Genomic DNA, 19,260 nt, shown 5'->3' with positions numbered 1-19,260 from the left:
ATTTGATGTTATTCTTCGATATTTAATAAGTATTTTTCTCCCGGAGTGCTTTATTTTTCGACGCGAAGCTAACAAACTCGGCATAAATTTTGAGCTCCGAAAGCGTCAATTTTGCTGGATTTTAGAATTATCGATTTTCTCGAAAACAAATCGATATTTAGCCAAACAAAGTATACTGTAATTTATTTCATATTAAGGCCTACCCATGGTAAGATAATGAGCGAAATCCATTTAAAGGACTCTTGCCAAGAATTTTCATTTTTGCGTGAAATTTGTGCACATGTCCTCTTATTAAAGAGCCTGATATGTAAATTAAATCGACTAAAATGCTTATCTCTTGTCTTTCCCTCACAGTGTGTGTTTTTTTTTTTAATAAATAGTAACCATTTCCTCTGTTTTTCTATCGAATTACAAAGACACGAGTGAATTGCGGAGAAAGAAAAATGCTGTGGGAATACCAGCCGCGAATTTTCTTCAATTCTGAGTTTTTATGACACCGCTTTTAATGTAGAAATTAAGCAGATACTTTGAGGTATCTTCTATATACCCCCTACCTTCGTAAGTAAGTTCATTTGTTGATAGTTTAATAAGTTGATTTATGGCAAAAAATACGTGTACACCGAGCACCACATGACAATTAAAACATCGGTTTCAATTACAAAACGAATATTTTTAAACGTAGAGCTAATACGTCGAAATTAATTTACAAATGGTCGTTAGTCTGCCTGATGTAGACTGGGGAGTGACTTATTTATCGCGGAAAGAATAAAAAAAACAGGATGTTCAAGTTAATTCAAAAATGGTCATTAGTCTAATGTAGTCTTGAGTGCGACTTATTTAGAAGGGAAAGGAAGTAATAACATTGATATCAAATACGAAGTTTCTCGCACTTTGATTTCCGTTTTTATCGCGGTATAACTTTTCACTAACTTATCGGGGATAGAATCGAAAAACAGGATGTTATAAACTTGGTTGTTCTGACAGGAAGATCTTTATTATAACAAGATAAGATGGCAAAACGATAGTATTTTCTACATCAACAATTAGAAATTAAGTAATTTCTGTTTTAATTAAAAATCGTACTGACGTGAGTTCCCTTCGATGTGATGCTGTTATTTTTGCAACCTGCCTCTCTCTCTCTCAATGATGACCGCCCTAGCTGTGAATGGAAAGGGTTGCGTTATTTTTTTTTCTCTTTTTTGCACTTAAAATTCCCAACCTATTCATGGTGCCGCTTTCAGTTTTGTTGTTGTTGTTATTCTCGCTTGTGCCTCGTGCAGAATAAAAATAATCTGTTATGGAGCCTGTCTGTAATATATTAAATGCCAAAAAGTGAGAAAATGGTTGATAGACATAATTTTGAGTTGTTTTATCAACTCAGTGAAGCACTGGAAATTATGTTCATAACATCCAATAATATGTTGTTAAATTTTCTGATGCAAATGCGAACACTTTGAGTTCATGAATGTTGACAATCTCAAAAAAAAAACATCTCACATGATCAGGAATGTACAAAAAAAATCTAAACAGCATATTTTTTTTTTCTTAATTTAGAAAGAAACATAACAAATTCTAAAAACTTTAAAACGCAGAAAATGTTACCATTTTAATTAAGCTTTAGTCTGAAGACAATGCTTAGTTAGCCATGGAAGTAAAGATAAACTCGTCGACAATAAACAGAAAATGTGGAAAGGAAATTATATAACTTTAGTACGTTTTTTTCTGGTCATATTACTTTGAAAAGACCGTCTTGTTTATTGGCAAGTGTTTCTGTTTGCAGTTTGTTTAGCTCCATGGGACTACTCAGTCAAATGGGCCCTAGTGGTCATGACGGGTAAAACTTAAAAGCTTGCACTTTTTATAGATCTTCCATTCCCAGTCGTAAATTCATGCAGCTTTTACAATATAGCCTGAGTGTACAATACTAAAGCGATACTTAATTCACCCGACTTGCACAGATATTGGTTACTTACTTAGGGCCTCTTTACATGAGAGTTTTCGTTGCGGGATGACTTTCGTCCCGGGATGAATTCACCTCGGTGTCTGGTCATTTTTTTGTTGCTGTTTACATGATGATACACGATTTCGTCCCGGGATGAGTTCATCCTGGGACGATTTCATCCCGGGATGAAACACCGGGATGAAATGTCATCCCGGGATGAAACGTGACGGAAAACCCCATGTAAACAGTCCTTCCCGGGATGAAATGTAATGTTATGTAAGCATGGGCGAGATGAATTCAACTCGGGCGGGACGACTTATCCCGGGATGAACACGCTCATGTAAAATGATTTTTTTTTCATCCCGGGACGAAACTCATCTCGGCTCTCATGTAAGAGAGGCCCTTACTTATTCCTCTTCGTCCTTGGTGGGACATAAGGCGGCAACGATTTGCTTCCAGCGGGACCGATCTTTTGCTACAAGTTGTGCCTCGGCCCAAGTCAAGCCCATCTCGTTATATTAGCCATTTGGCTAATAACAGCAAAATAGTATTTTTATGGTTTTTAGTGTGAAGACATTTGATTTTGAAAATCTGAAGACCGTCTGCAAAAGCGCTGTACATGTAGGTTTAAGACGGACGAGTTGTAGTTTTGTAGTTTTTCCCGCGAATGGCAAAAATTCAACTTCTGCCATCTGCCGTTTGGCGTTCGTACGCGGAAATGAGTAGCTTTTTGTTTGTTCTGAATGTGGAATTTTTTCCCCATTTTTATGACGGATTACTTTTAGAATTCAATAAAAAAAAAAGGTAGCAAAATGAAAGGCAAGCTCGCGTTTGCCGTATAACGTCAAGCTAAATCTCTTTAATATAAAAAAAGCACTCACCTCACCTGATTTTTGATCACGGCTCAGTCGTGAACGAACTGAAAACTCTGACAGGAAGCACAAAAATAAGCATTTAGCTGACATTTTAATTTGAACATCTGACATATTGAAGGCTCTTTGTCAGGATCTGTTCGACTATTGGGCTCTTTGAAAAGAGGTTGGCCGCCTGCTTTGTAACTCGGAAGTGACGAAGTGAACTTTAATTTTGCGATCTATTTTTCTCTGTTGTTGGCTTCTTTGCTTCGGCTTAATAATTATTATTGTCGCTTTGTAGCGCCGGTGATACAGATGATGCACTAAAGCGTGTCACGGTCTTACTTGTCTTATCCTGAGTTATTATCTACGGTCATCAAACTAAGCCAACATTTAATAGGAGCTTCCAGTGGAAATGTACTTAACTAATGGTTCAAATGGATCTCGGCAAACATTACAATTTTCACAGTTCCTGTTTCTATAGATTCCTTCCTCTCGGCCAAATGGCCTATCAATATTTTATAAAAAAAAGTCTTTATGCGTTTTCATATTAGGAAATTTAGAAGACTTAACAATAAATCAAATTACAAGTATTGAATAATATAAATGTTTTATGTCGTTTCTGCCTCAAGTGATGTAGGTAAAAAAATTATCCATTTCCTTTTCATGATAGTTGCTTGCCAAAAGTGTATAGGTTTAGCAGCATACACCTAATTGCAATAAGGTTGTCATAGAAAAAAGGAAAACAAAAAAAAAGGAAAAACGTCAAATAGGAATTTATTCAGCACATATATGAAATTTATTCGTACAAACAGCCTCAATAACGGTGCCTCCTATTGTTACTGCGTACAAGAGGGTCTCAATGGGGTAGGGGCTTTTACGGTTAACGGTTAAAATTTTGGCCTTTTTACGGCTAACGGTTAATTTATTTTCATTACGGTTAACAGAAGTTAAAGGTTATTTATCATTGTTTTTAATGGTTAATAATCAATTTCCATTATTGAAAAACGTATTTTAGGTTTTTGGACCATTTTTGGGACGATAAAGTGAACTAGTTTGGGTTATTTATAATCACTGACCGATTTTTACGGTTAACACATTTTTCGGCTAACGGTTAAAAATTTTCCATTTTTTACGCCTAACGGCTAAATTTTTGGCCGTTTTACGGCTAACGGTTAACCCCATTGAGACCCGCGTACAATGCATCGATCGAGTGGACGCGCGCGCTTTTGATTAATTTGCTCGCTTAAAATGACGAATTCAGTCCACTACGCGACCAAGCGTGCGACTAAAAAGCAAGAAGAATTTCTGCTGCATTTCTTGCATAGTCATCGGGCAGGGAACAATACCTTGTTATTTGTAGGCACCGCCCTTAAAATGCCTCAAAATTAGAATGAATCAATAAGCTTGTTAGATAAAAACTTGGGAGTTTTCTGCAAATGCCATCGCTGATCCATGCCTTATCCTCATCTAGCTGTTTATCTTATTACCTGACTTTTAAGGACCACTGTCTATGGATTAACTGTGCCTATCTATGTCACCTTTTGTACTGGCGTTTTATTGTCTATGAAAGAAATTTGGTAATTCGAACTCCATTTCCCTATAAAAGCAATTTGCCCACCAAGGATCATCATGGAGACCATGAAGAATACTCAATAGATTAGCGAGGTTTTGCGAATTTTAGTTATCCTTAAGTGTAATACTCCATAATTTTCGAGCTTTTTTTAAAGTTCGCGGACACCGTACCTCACCGATTTCGCTGAAATTTGGCATGCAGTCTTGTTTTAGGGTCCTAACTACCAAATGGATATTAAAAAGTTTCAATTCTTTTTATTTTGGAAAATATCGAGAAGGCCGATTTGAAGCGTCCGTGACGGCCCGCCAACATGGCGGATCGAAGGTGTTCTTGTTAGTTCGACACTGAACCTGCCGTCACAGTTTCTCGATCATACTTGGCATAGTTATAAAGAACTATCTTTCTTCTTTCTATATATCAAAATAGATTTGGCAAATGTTGAGTTTGGATGATCAACGGCCAAGAAGTTCGAAGGTATGTTAACGATGTTTTGAACAGTCTCAAATTTACTACAAAATGAAAGGCTTATAACTCCACTGTTATCTCGATTTAGAACAAGCCATTTACCATGAACAAAGCTTGTTCATTGGTGAATTGATTCCATTAATAAAAAAATTGGGGAAATGTAACCGTTAAGAATAAAAAATTATGGAACCTCTAGTAAATTGGCCATTTCAGCGCCAATTCAGCGGATCAGCTCATTTAACAGCAAATAATCGGGAGAAACATGAAAGGGTTACAGTCGTTTATAATAAGCAGTTTCCATGTATTCTTTGCTTATCTGAAACAAATACATGATCTTTGCCAAAGATATGGCGATTTTTGAGCGTACGATCGTTTCTCCAAATTTTTATGTCGGCAACTTTATTTTATTTGTTGTCGAGATTATACGCTGTTGTTATTCAATATTCGTTTCACAAGAACTTCTGTTGCTCGCATTTCCCAAATCACTGTTTAAGAAATTGCCCATTCCGTAACAGGGTCATTCTTACTTTTTTTTAAAAAATTACTAGGAAAGCAACAATGTCATAGAACGGTTTTGTACTAGTAAAAATACCTGTCACACAAAAATTCAACTGTTTGTGTTATCTGGATGTTTTCACAAATATGCAAATTTAGGAATTCTTAAAGTGCCTATCTTTAACTATTTCACGCTTAAAGATTCCTCTAAATCTTTTCGCCTACCTTTAGGACAAACGAAGTTTTGTGTCTCCAAGCAGAATGCTCGTTATCAGCAATGAAAGTCGAAGAGATACAGAAGCTCGAGTAAAATTCTAACTGCTGTGAAATGAACATCGTTTGAGCTTGACGTGTATTTATAGATTGCTCATTTAACAGCAAATAATCGGGAGAAACATGAAAGGGTTACAGTCGTTTATAATAAGCAGTTTTCAGGTATTATTTGCTTATCTTAAACAAATACATGATCTTTGCCAAAGATATGGCGATTTTTGAGCGTACGATCGTTTCTCCAAATTTTTATGTCGGCAACTTTATTTTATTTGTTGCGAGATTATACGCTGTTGTTATTCAATATTCGTTTCACAAGAACTTCTGTTGCTCGCATTTCCCAAATCACTGTTTAAGAAATTGCCCATTCCGTAACAGGGTCATTCTTACTTTTTCTTTAAAAATTACTAGGAAAGCAAGAATGTCATAGAACGGTTTTATACTAGTAAAAATACCTGTCACACAAAAATTCAACTGTTTGTGTTATCTGGATGTTTTCACAAATATGCAAATTTAGGAATTCTTAAAGTGCCTATCTTTAACTATTTCACGCTTAAAGATTCCTCTAAATCTTTTCGCCTACCTTTTGGCCAAACGAAGTTTTGTGTCTCCAGGCAGAATGCTCGTTATCAGCAATGAAAGTCGAAGAGATACAGAAGCTCGAGTAAAATTCTAACTGCTGTGAAATGAACATCGTTTGAGCTTGACGTGTATTTATAGATTGCGCTCGAGCTCCGTTAATTAAGTTTATTCATTTGGCGATCAGATAAAAATCAATGAATGATCAGAGTTATTAAAGTCCATTTCTAAGCACGAGAGACACGGAAGTTTGTTTCAGAAGCATTTATGCATAGAAATACCGGTTTATTTTTGAGCGGGAAATCTGCATTTATAATAGCTGGGAGTTTGGGGTGTTTTTTGGTGTAGTTTTTTTTGGAGGGGGCTCGGGGGGGGGGGGGGGGAGGGAGTGTGGAAGTGGTGCCTTCCTATCCTCTTTTGTTCTTTTACACAGTGGCCTGAATTTGGAACAGTTCAGGGAATTGATTATCAATTACTCTTCGTTATGCCATGTCACCCCTTAATGTGGGAGCGCCGTGCCTCAATTTACGATAAAAAAATTTATGGCCGCCCGGTCCATTTATGTAGTTCTCCGCCAGGTCTCTCAATAGGCAGGTTACGAGCCTAGTGGCCCATCCGGCCGGAGCTCATACCGGTTTCCGCAACGTGAAGCGACAACGAGTATTTTTTACTCCACCCGGATGGGATGCTATTCCATCGCAGGGTTACCTCCCTTCCCGAAAAGCTAAAGATTGACTGGTAATCATTTTTTAACCTGGGTAAGGAAAGGGACTCTGGGAGTTGAGAGGCTTTCCAAAGAACTTAACGCATTGTCCCCCAAAAGCTCTATCCAGGACTGTTTGGTCCAGAGTCCAGCGCAGTGACCATTGTTAGGCCATCACGCTCCCCAACCGTGTAAGAAAGTGCAAAAATCTGCTTGTATAAGCCCTGGGGTTGTACAGTTTGGTACGAAATGTGGGCTTTTAAATGTGGTAGGTCTTATATCCGTGGTTGGGGTGCGGTGGCTTAAAGCGAAATTAAAAAAACTTCTTGTTTTCTGAAAAACGTTTTTATAAACTGATTTGAATTACATTAATGAATTAAAGGGACAGTGTCACCAAGATTTAATAAAATTTAAAACTCTCAAGACGGTAACCTGGTAGGAAAAAAGTGGCCTTAAACTTTGACAGTTGACTTGGAAGAAATATATGGGCCTTGAATTGGGAGGGCTTATGAGAGAAAAGGATAAAAAGGGGAATTTCACAGAATCTGCTCAACAGCGTACTCTCGAACAGCTTTCATTTATCTGCCCACTGTCTTTTCTCTCTCCAGGTTTTAGTAAGGCCAGACCGCTATGAGTGGATTTACAATTCATATTAACACTTTTTTGAGATTTTTAAATCCCGGTTCGAGCTTTGGGGGGATATTGCGTTGAGTTCTTCGGAAAGCCTCTGTACTATCATACCGTATCTACTCGAATAAGCGCTGCCCCCGAATAAGCGCCGTCCTCGAATAAGCGCCGCCCCCGGCGCCGCAGTCCCGATGCGGCGCTTATTCAAGGAAATCTGTTTAACTAGAAACAGAATTCTTTTCCATTTCTTTCCATCAAAAGCGACGTTCTGCAGTTCAAAGTGCTTGTTTTACCGCTCAGTTTTTCTATTGAACATTCTTCAGTACAATCTTCAGCAAGAGACGACTTTTGGCAATCAGGGGACCCTATTTTAATAAATGTAAAGGATTAGATTCTTTGTGGCGTCAAACTTTTTAATAAGCGCCGCCCTCGAATAAGCGCCGCACTGGAGGCGTAAAAAATTTAATAAGCGCCGCGGCGCTTACTCGAGTAATTACGGTAGTCCCTTTCTTCACCTAGCTAGGTCGGCGATAAGGACATACGTGATGTAAGTCATGACGCATCACGAGAGGTGTCCTTATGGAGCTCGAGAGGTTCGACTTTAATAAAAAAAAAGTCCGAGATAACAAAAACAGCCAAGTTCTCACCTGCTTTTTTTGTAAAAATCTGGACGAAAAACATTTGTATCTTTTAACTTGCCCTAAAAAGAATTGATTCGAAATTCATTTCAAATCAATGAGGAAAATGTGTTAGCTTCACTGTTATGTTGTTCTTGCCGCGAGTAAGCCACGCCTTCTTCGAACACGATAATTACTGATGACACAAACGTAAAGTCATGTTCATTTCAAAATCAGCTCGCATTATGCTTATTAACAGATGAGCTCTTTTGTTCAACATTCAGACCACTGTGTCAGAGATCTAAAGAGGATTCGGAGGCACCACTTCCACCCCCTCCCCCCGCCTTCCTACAACAACACCAAAAAAAACCCCAAACTCCCAGCTATTATAAATGCAGATTTACCGCTAGAAGCCGAGTATTTTTTAACCGCGTCAGTCAATAATAAACCGGTATTTCTATGCATAAATGCTTCTGAAACAAACTTCCGTGTCTCTCGTGCTTAGAAATGGACTTTAATAACTCTGATCATTCATTGATTTTTATCTGATCGCCAAATGAATAAACTTAATTAACACATTTAAAAGCCCACATTTCGTACCAAACTGTACAACCCCAGGGCTTATACAAGCAGATTTTTGCACTTTCTTTCACGGTTGGGGAGCGTGATGGCCTAATAATTGTCACTGCGCTGGACTCTGGACCAAACAGTCCTGGATAGAGCTTTTGGGGGACAATGCGTTAAGTTCTTTGGAAAGCCTCTCAACTCCCAGAGTCCCTTTCCTTACCCAGGTGTAAAAATGATTACCAGTCAATCTTTAGCTTTTCGGGAAGGGAGGTAACCCTGCGATGGAATAGCATCCCATCCGGGTGGAGTAAAAAATACTCGTTGTCGCTTCACGTTGCGGAAACCGGTATGAGCTCCGGCCGGATGGGCCACTAGGCTCGTAACCTGCCTATTGAGAGACCTGGCGGAGAACTACATAAATGGACCGGGCGGCCATAAATTTTTTATCGTGAATTGAGGCGCGGCGCTCCCACATTAAGGGGTGACATGGCATAACGAAGAGTAATTGATAATCCATTCCCCGAACGGTTCCAAATTCAGGCCACTGTGTAAAAGAACAAAAGAGGATACGAAGGCACCACTGATCATTCATTGATTTTTATCTGATCGCCAAATGAATAAACTTAATTAACGGATCTCGAGCGCAATCTATAAATACACGTCAAGCTCAAACGATGTTCATTTCACAGCAGTTAGAATTTTACTCGAGCTTCTGTATCTCTTCGACTTTCATTGCTGATAACGAGCATTCTGCCCGGAGACACAAAACTTCGTTTGGCCAAAAGGTAGGCGAAAAGATTTAGAGGAATCTTTAAGCGTGAAATAGTTAAAGATAGGCACTTTAAGAATTCCTAAATTTGCATATTTGTGAAAACAGCCAGATAACACAAACAGTTGAAGTTATGTCTGACAGGTATTTTCACTAGTATAAAACCGTTCTATGGCATTCTTGCTTTCCTAGTAATTTTTAAAGAAAAAGTAAGAATGACCCTGTTACGGAATGGGCAATTTCTTAAACAGTGATTTGGGAAATGCGAGCAACAGAAGTTCTTGTGAAACGAATACTTGAATAACAACAGCGTATAATCTCGACAACAAATAAAATAAAGTTGCCGACATAAAAATTTGGAGAAACGATCGTACGCTCAAAAATCGCCATATCTTTGGCAAAGATCATGTGTTTGTTTAAGATAAGCAAATAATACCTGAAAACTGCTTATTATAAACGACTGTAACCCTTTCATGTTTCTCCCGATTATTTGCTGTTAAATGAGCAATCTATAAATACACGTCAAGCTCAAACGATGTTCATTTCACAGCAGTTAGAATTTTACTCGAGCTTCTGTATCTCTTCGACTTTCATTGCTGATAACGAGCATTCTGCTTGGAGACACAAAACTTCGTTTGTCCTAAAGGTAGGCGAAAAGATTTAGAGGAATCTTTAAGCGTGAAATAGTTAAAGATAGGCACTTTAAGAATTCCTAAATTTGCATATTTGTGAAAACAGCCAGATAACACAAACAGTTGAATTTTTGTCTGACAGGTATTTTTACTAGTATAAAACCGTTCTATGACATTCTTGCTTTCCTAGTAATTTTTAAAGAAAAAGTAAGAATGACCCTGTTACGGAATGGGCAATTTCTTAAACAGTGATTTGGGAAATGCGAGCAACAGAAGTTCTTGTGAAACGAATATTGAATAACAACAGCGTATAATCTCGACAACAAATAAAATAAAGTTGCCGACATAAAAATTTGGAGAAACGATCGTACGCTCAAAAATCGCCATATCTTTGGCAAAGATCATGTATTTGTTTCAGATAAGCAAAGAATACATGGAAACTGCTTATTATAAACGACTGTAACCCTTTCATGTTTCTCCCGATTATTTGCTGTTAAATGAGCTGATCCGCTGAAATGGCGCTGAAATGGCCAATTTACTAGAGGTTCCATAATTTTTTATTCTTAACGGTTACATTTCCCCAATTTTTTTATTAATGGAATCAATTCACCAATGAACAAGCTTTGTTCATGGTAAATGGCTACTTCTAAATCGAGATAACAGTGGAGTTATTAGCCTTTCATTTTGTAGTAAATTTGAGACTGTTCAAAACATCGTTAACATACCTTCGAACTTCTTGGCCGTTGATCATCCAAACTCAACATTTGCCAAATCTATTTTGATATATAGAAAGAAGAAAGATAGTTCTTTATAACTATGCCAAGTATAATCGAGAAACTGTGACGGCAGGTTCAGTGTCGAACTAACAAGAACACCTTCGATCCGCCATGTTGGCGAGCCGTCACGGACGCTTCAAATCGGCCTTCTCGATATTTTCCAAAATAAAAAGAATTGAAACTTTTTAATATCCATTTGGTAGTTAGGACCCTAAAACAAGACTGCATGCCAAATTTCAGCGAAATCGGTGAGGTACGGTGTCCGACCAAAGTTCGAATCTTATAGACTATGACAATTAAACGCGGCCTTACATTTTCGTATGGTATAGCTTTGCCAAATACTCAAATAACTAGCACTAGCTACTTAATGAGAGGAAAATCAACAATCACGATCAAAGTGGCGTATATGACAAAATTTTCAAACCTCAGAATGCTCGGTTCGGTCCAGATGCTTGTCTGCTTGATCCGTATGCGTCTAGCTTGCTTTTACAGGAAGAGTGTTACAAAAAAATAAGGGTTCAAGGCCACATTATCTGCCTTGACTGCTATAACTATATGGAAAATGAAAACAAAGAAGACAACATTATTAATTCAGACAATTCAATGGTCAAGAAACTTAAGCTTGGTTAAGGATGATGATTCGATTACAGTTCCCTAGTCAATGTCGATCGAGAGCTCTTCAGTTTAATATTGCATTCTAGATATGAACAGTTCAAAGTTCAAACCGAAGTTTGATTTAATTATAATGTTTATTGGATTTGCGTCTGGCTCTAGCAAAAAGCTCGAGATAATGTGAAAGTGTCCTTAGTTTGTTAACACACATCCCGTGACGTTTCACGTGACATGTTTACAAGATCAATTAGTCGCTCGAGCGTTACGCACCTTTGACAGCAATCTTGTAAAACGACACGGCTATCTTCTTCGATTACCTTTGTCCATAAAGATGCTCTCGTCAACGATTTGCCTGATCTCTTGTCTTCTTCTCTTGCCTGACCTGGTTAGCTCTCTTGATTGCTCCAGCAACTTGCAGGATCCAGATTACGAACCGTTCCCGCAGAATGTTACACCGCCCGAATTTCACACCCGCATGGAAATCAGCCTGAGCCACAGAAATGCCACATATTTTGTAGACGAGCGATTCGATGCTTCAAAGGAGAGAGGAGCCTTCACCCTGATTGCTGACGAATACGACTTTGAAACATACTACGACAAATCGAAGAATGAAATTGACAATTTACATTTAGATGACTGCACAAGCTTCACCTGGTGTGTTTAATTTTTAATCCTTTTAATTTACAAGGTCAATTAATGTAGTTCTAATGTTTAATAATGTTTATGGATGAAGCGCTATTGAGTGACTATTCAAATGAAAGCTATTGAGCAGTGCTTTCATGTGGCACTGGTTATTATTTCATACAAGGTGTCTTTTATCGAAGTCTGTTGATGAAACCTTAGATTTTGTATTTCAGAAGGGTTTCAAGTATCCAAAACTATTTTAACAATAAAAGCTATTGTGTTATCAAGAGGTCAGAAGGTCCCAACGTTTGTTGTCATTGTTTATTGGTAGATAAAACTGTGGGATTATCCGTAACAGAGGGACACAAAAAATAGAATACGACTTTATTTAAGCTCGAATTTCAGAGTAGCTTTGACAAGCATTTTTTTACGAGAACAAAGTATTTGATAACGAAAAATTAAAATAGAAATTGCTATTTACATATTTACAATTCACTTATATTAACTAATTTTTAAAATTGCCATTTACACGTTTCATGAATTGACTTTCCTGATGTGCTTTTTGAAGTCTGAGAATTAAAAAGTTACATAATCTTATAAAATTGGTTAGAGAATTCCATAAGCCCCCGTCTCTATTAATCCGCCCTCCAACACCTTCCCCGGGAGTTAATGAAGCGCTTACGGTTTCTGTATTTCGTAGGATTGAATAAATATTCCAGATTTATTTTAACAGAACAATGTTGATTTTCTTTTTTGGCCGTATCAAGAAATGCGTTTCAACTTTGATAACAATAGGCTTTGTTTTACAGGCAAAAAATGACATTATATGGCCATTTTGAACAATGGCGCAACAGCTTCAGAACACACGAGGGATTTGACGAAGTTTCCGATTAGCATACGAGCGGGAAATTCAAACGCTCGGAAAGATCGAAGAAAACACAAATTCTCCCCGGGAGGGTGATACATTCCGAGTTGCTGAAACTTCCAGTTAAATTTAGTTTAGAGTTCAAATTGTTAAAAAAATGTACTCTTATCGCATGAGCTTGATTCTTAAATCCGCAGGACGCAAGCAAGATATGATCGATACAGATGTCGCTTTCCTCCGAGCGAGAGCTCCTTGAAGCTGATCGGTGATGCTTGCAGTGCGACTGTTGTATTGGAACTTGTGTACCAAAACAAAACACAGAATGCCAGATATCTTGGAAGAAAAACGGTGCGTAACATTCCAGTGCAAGGATGGAGAATATGTAAAAACGAAACCGCCATGGACTATTGGTAAGTTTGGCCTTCACCAGAAACGTTTAGACACTGCCATCCAATGGGGGGGGGGGGGGGGGGGGAACTCCCCTACAAAAAAGACAGGGGAGCTCGTCGAAAAAATTTTAAACACCCCTCAAAGATACTAGAATCTCGTTTGCTAAAACGAGATTTTACCTTGCCCCTTTGAATAGTTTAAATTTGACAGCATCATGCCAAGTTTGTAGTCCTTTTAAGGTCAGTTTGTATGTAACATTACCGCCTAAAATAGCGTGACCTAGCCACTTTAAGAACAGTTTGTATGTAAAAGCATCGCGTGAAATAATTAACAATTATCTTGTGAGTTCGCTTGGAATATGGCCTCGTCGGCTAAGTATGAAAATCATTTTACAGCTAGAAAAACTGTGGTTGTGCAGCGTTTTGAAGACTTGGCAACCTACGAAGATTGCAGGATATCTCTTAAGTAGAGATGACGGATAACAATGAATTTCTGACCATATATGGGCATCGTGATAATTTGTTGAGTAATAACGAAAAATAGTAACTTAAACACCAGACCCCTGTTGTTCAAAGGATGGATAACGCTGATCCACCGGATTGATCACTATTCAGTGAATAGCGTGGTTTGTTTGTCAAAATTTATTCACTGAATAGTACAATAAAATGACTTTTTGAGGGAATATTGTTTATTTGCGCCCGCGTAGTGTCATTTGTGGCCCAAGCGCCAAGCGCAAGGGCCACAAATGAACGATGTTTCGTTTCTCGCAGGACAACAAATAGTTGCTCTCTTTGTCTCTTCGCCTTGTGCATTTGCTTCTAAATCCAATTTTATGACTGCATTTTGTCCCATTTATAGTAAATAGTCTTTGATTTTTCTTTCCGAACACAGTTCGCCCAGTGAAACTATTCGAGACTGCGTTAACCTTAATTAAAGCTTACTGCACGCCAAGTTGTACACGTATGCACCTGAATGGCTTTCCCGCGTCAGCAACGCTGATTGGATAAAATTAATTGGATGATGAACCGAGAACCAATCAGGTGCAGGGCCGTTAATGCATTAACGGCCCGCTAGGAGTGATTTGCGGCCCGCAAAGCGCGTGTTTTCAAGAGGGCGGTTTTCAATTTGGCCGCGTGTATTGATAATAATATCGATTTATAGTCCCGGGTACAGTGGATAGCTCTGTACACCCTTTGCACAACTGTGCTCAGGATTTTCCCAAAAGGCGTGACCTGTCTCTCAACTCACCCCAGGTTCTCAGTAAATGGCTGGTGGCACACGTCAGGAAACACCTCCGTCCCAGTTGTCATTGAAGCCCGGCCTCAAAGCGCCGCAAATCTAACAGGAGGAATAATACATTCGTACAGTTTCCTGGACTTTTATTTTCACGATCCGGATTTTAAAGTACCCAGGGAAATCTGGTGCCAAGGGGCTGTTAACCCTCCTCCTCTGCCAAAACTCCCTCGAAGGTTTGACGTCAATCTGGAACACGTGAACTCGGATTCAACTCGCATTTGGGGGACTCGGGTAAGTAGGGTAAACTATAACGAGGTCCATTCTAATTCAAGGTATTGGAGAAACGGGGGGAGGGGGAGGCATTTTGGAAAACTGATTCAGTTATATATAATGAACAGGGAAACATTGATTGGAAAACGATACGAGTTATTTTCGACAAAAACAAGAGTTTTTCTGTTCAGTTAAATCATTTTTCTAGCTACGTCGGGTGAACAAGTTTGGTACAGAAAGTTTCAGAAAAAATACATGGATGTTCGGTGCACGTTTGTCATACCGGTATATGCTTGCCACATATTATCGGCGCATTTTAGTTATTGTTGAGATGTCATTTGGTATTTTTAAATGTTTTGTGCCGACTTGTACTTTTTAAGAATTCTACCTCTACAATGAAACTCTGCGTTACTTTGTTGACTCAACAGGAATATTATGATCTCGACAAACATCTCTACAGGATAGATTCTAATGGCCGCCCGAATCGAACTGGACCGGGAGTTAATATCCGGGATATGACAACTAAGAAGAGTACCTTCTACGACAGAAAGACAGGTGAGAAGATTTGGATGAAATATTTTCTAAAATTGGAAGCACAGCACGGGAAAAAATTAAATGTAAAAGTTGATCAAAGACAAAATAGCTTATTGTCGCTACGTTTAGCTTGATGTGTGCAGCTTCTCCTCTCAGCCATAGTGCCGTTTTCACCCTTGCGCGTTCAAGGGCGAAACTTAAAGGGTTACACTTACTTTTATTGAGCAACGTGTATATCCTTCCTTATTTTTAACAATTTTTCTGTTGGCTGTTTACACGTAATCTTCAATAGATAAAGGAGGAGTTAAACTAAAACATAAACAAGAAAGAAAATAATCCCATCGACTTCGTTTTTAGTCAATGTTATATATTGCAAAACTATGAAACAAATCGTAGAGAATTGTGTACTGATTGTTGCGTATATACAGTGTCACGCCAGCTTTCGTAAGTTATCGTGTCATAAAGATTAGTCTATTATAATTAGCAACCTTTCACTGTAAAGATCATGGTTTAGATGATATGAACACATATACTAATCGACGACAATCACTTAAAGGTTACGTTACCGAATAAACACTGGGAAGTTTTATTTAAAACTCGACCTTTTGGACTCGTGGTTAATCAAGATGTTTATTGGGGCTTAGAGTTTAATGGTGAAACTATGTTACGGCTTTTGTTCAGCTCTTGCCATTACCTGGTCGTAATTCTTTTCTGTATTTTTTAGGAAAGTGTCAAGAACGCGTCCTTACTAGTGTACAGCCGACAATGATTGCCGGAAGGTACCACTACAGAATCAATACGCCGTTTGGTAAAATGGCTTTATTTGAAGATCAAACAGCTAAACCAGTTTACCAGGGAAAGAGCACAGCGCGAGGCATCAAATGTGATGTGTGGAGACAGACACGAGTGAACTGGCCAGCAGGAGATGTCACGGCGAAAACAATATGGAGGTGGTACTTTACTCAAAAAACTTTGTTGGAAAACGAAGAACCACAACCGGTAAGTTATAAGTTTCAAAAGGTCGTTATCATCAGTTGGTGTCGCTAATTGTGGTTGATTTAGTTAAAGTTACCCAATATAGAACACCGACCGTTTCAACCGTTATCGCTCAAAACGGTTGATCTGTGATCAACATTGCTTACAACCAATTCTGGCAAAAATGGATTCTCCCAATAAACACGAAGAAAAAAAAATGAATAAATGAAATAAATAAAAACTTAATTAATTATTCAATCCAACCAACGGAAAACGATTGATCTGCATAGAGCGAGGCCGAAAGGTTTGAATCGAAAATGTTGGAACAGTGGTCTGATTTTGGGACACAAACTCTGAGGACTTAAACTAATAGAACTTGAGCTTATAGTAATCAATTATTCGCAGCTCATTAGTACTGAGCGTCGCGCAGGAATTATAGTTGACAATAAAAAAGCTGTTTGCTAAGTTGCTTATGTTTTCTTCTTAGGTTCCCGTTAGACTGGAAATAAAAGGCAACATAACAATAAACGCCACCGTGGACGTTGAATTAGAGTTCAACCTCAACTTCTACTCATTCGAGAGTCGTTACCCTACTAAGAACGCATTCAGTACATCGTCTCTGTGCCCCAAAGAGCCGACAACACAAAAGCAAAGCGGTTTATCCTCAGGAGCAGTGGCGGGGATATCGACTGCTTGTATTGTGTTGGGTTTGCTAGTAGGCGCTTTGGTGGTTTATGTTGTCTACAAGAGGGGAACGCTAGCTAGAATGGGACCTCCGCCCATGAAATTTCCGTAGGACTGTATTTGTTGTTGCCGTTGTTAGAAAAAAATGTTTCAATAAGCTTTAGCAAAAAGACAAAAAAAAACTGCAACGATGATTAACTTTGATAAGATTAAGATAGACTGCACTGAAACGGCGAACCTAAAAATATTGCTCTGTTTTAAGTTTGTTTTATTTTGTATTTTATTTTATTCTACTTTTTTCGTCCGTTAAAGACATTTTCTGCGGGTATCTGCTATCAGAAAATAATGGATTCGAACTAGATGTGAACGTAATAAATCGTTTTTTTTATTACATAGTTTATTGCTCTCCTTAAAAAGCTGCTTCTTACCTTTTTGTCGATTTCCCCTGGACATAAAATTATTGGAATTTCCTTTTTCAGTTATTCAGTCAGTCGAAAACGTCATAACTATATATCTAGAAATAAACTCCTCATATTAGTCGGCTTCGCTAATAAAAACACTTTGTAATGGTTTAACAATTATTCTATGAGCGCGCGTTGGATGTCAGATTGCCAACGAAGCGCGTAGCTTATTTCGGCCAAGCGCGAGTGGAATATTTGCTTTATTAAAAGCACACAAAGAATTGCAACATTTGAGCTCCCCGGTTATTCTTTCTGACGTGTACACCTACCATATTTGTGTCCCTTGTTATACGTGTTCATATGCCATGGCCTGCAAACTAATTAAAACTCATGAACTGCGTTGATATACCATGGACCTAGCTTTTTTTTTTTTTCTTTCTCAGCGCGCGAGCATTTTTTCCTCCCCCCACCTTAGCTTCCCCCTTTTACTTCTGCCAAGCAGGCTGAACCGATAAATTTCGTCGCTTTACATGAAGGGCCAGAAACACTACGCTAAAACAAAAAACATTCCCAGGTATACTTTGAAACAATTTTACATGTATTTTATACCAAATAAATTTACAGCGAAAAGGCGACAAGTCATGGACTGGAGAATTCGGCGCGGTAATTAATTTTGCGGTCAATTTCAGACCATTTTACCCTTACATACGTGAATGTAGCCTTCGAATACAGCCGCCTCTCCGCGCTCCGGCGGTCGTAGCGCGGAGAGGCGGCTGTTTTCGCAGGCTAACGTGAATGCGTAAGTAATATTTCTAGCGCTTTACAAATATAAGAAAAAAAACCATTCAACAGGAAGACAATATTAATTAAAACAGTCTTTTCTGTTTAAGTTTCTTGTATAAATAAATAATTCAGTCAGTTTTCTTAACAGTTTATATCAACGAGATACTATTCCAAAGCTATTTACACTTATATTTAACATCGACACACACACACAAAAAAAATAAATTTAAAGGTACTTGAAGGTAAATATAAATGCGTACTGTAATCGAAACTGGAAAAATCGTGGTTTCTTTGAGTTGAAATAAGTTTTATCTTTAATAATATTGCGGTCAGACACGAAAAAATAGCATGAGACAATAACAATACTTATTATGCTCTCTATATAGCTGCTTTCTTTAAAATGTTGAAAGAAGCGAGCATTAACCATAGCATTACAGTTCTTAAAGTAGACGCGCTTTTCTGTCCAAATCAGTAAAATACAAATCGATCTTCAGTTTGGCTTTGATTTACCTCCATCTTCATCCTGGGAAGGCTGGGCGTCCACATTTAATTTAACTCTTGCTTGCGGCCGTCCGTCCTCTTGTCCGTGGCCTGGTCGCCAGTAAACCCAAAATGTCTCGTTCTCTTCTTCGAATCCGACCGAACGAGCGCGTCTCCTTTGTAAGGGAGGAATGATATGTAGTCTTGATAACATAAGCCGTGCTTGCTGTTCGTATTTCTCTCTCGAAAACAGGTTATCACAGCTTAGACCAGGGGTCGGTTGAGGAAGGGTTCGACTTGGAGCACTGCCCATAAGCTTTTTTTTTTTTTTTTTTTTTTTTTTCGTATAATGCTTCTGAAACAAGGAGATCGCTTCAACTGTGGAAGATAATAATTACGCTCATTTAAAGACTTGAAGTACATGGGAACACAGTTTGTTTTGGTGACGCGCCCTCTCTGTTGTCAAAACAAAACCCCTCCCTGCTCACCTTTGTGAGGTTTCGTGTTCAACTGGCAGTGACCATTCGTATATTT

General features: G+C 38.4%; 2 protein-coding genes across 2 annotated transcripts in view; one reads left to right on the top strand and one right to left on the bottom strand.

Annotated features, from left to right (window-relative positions):
• Positions 1 to 11,399, bottom strand: part of LOC144628525 (QRFP-like peptide receptor) — a 35,575-nt gene extending 24,176 nt beyond the window's left edge. The window contains exon 1 of the mRNA XM_078486641.1: positions 11,297 to 11,399. The gene's annotated coding sequence lies outside the window, so the exon portion shown is untranslated. The remainder of the gene's footprint in view (positions 1 to 11,296) is intronic.
• A 276-nt stretch (positions 11,400 to 11,675) lies between these two features.
• Positions 11,676 to 18,122, top strand: LOC144628503 (uncharacterized). The gene is made up of 6 exons (XM_078486612.1): positions 11,676 to 12,138; positions 13,171 to 13,383; positions 14,617 to 14,890; positions 15,298 to 15,424; positions 16,128 to 16,402; positions 16,866 to 18,122. The coding sequence occupies exons 1-6, from the start codon at positions 11,816 to 11,818 to the stop codon at positions 17,172 to 17,174; spliced, it is 1,521 nt and encodes a 506-aa protein (XP_078342738.1). The 5' UTR covers positions 11,676 to 11,815; the 3' UTR covers positions 17,175 to 18,122.
• Positions 18,123 to 19,260: the final 1,138 nt, after the last annotated feature.

The sequence above is a fragment of the Oculina patagonica genome, chromosome 10, assembly GCF_052425735.1.
Source record: "Oculina patagonica isolate OP01 chromosome 10, crgOcupat, whole genome shotgun sequence".
In the NCBI taxonomy this organism is placed as follows: domain Eukaryota; kingdom Metazoa; phylum Cnidaria; class Anthozoa; order Scleractinia; family Oculinidae; genus Oculina; species Oculina patagonica.
This window is presented reverse-complemented; position numbering and strand designations above follow the sequence as displayed.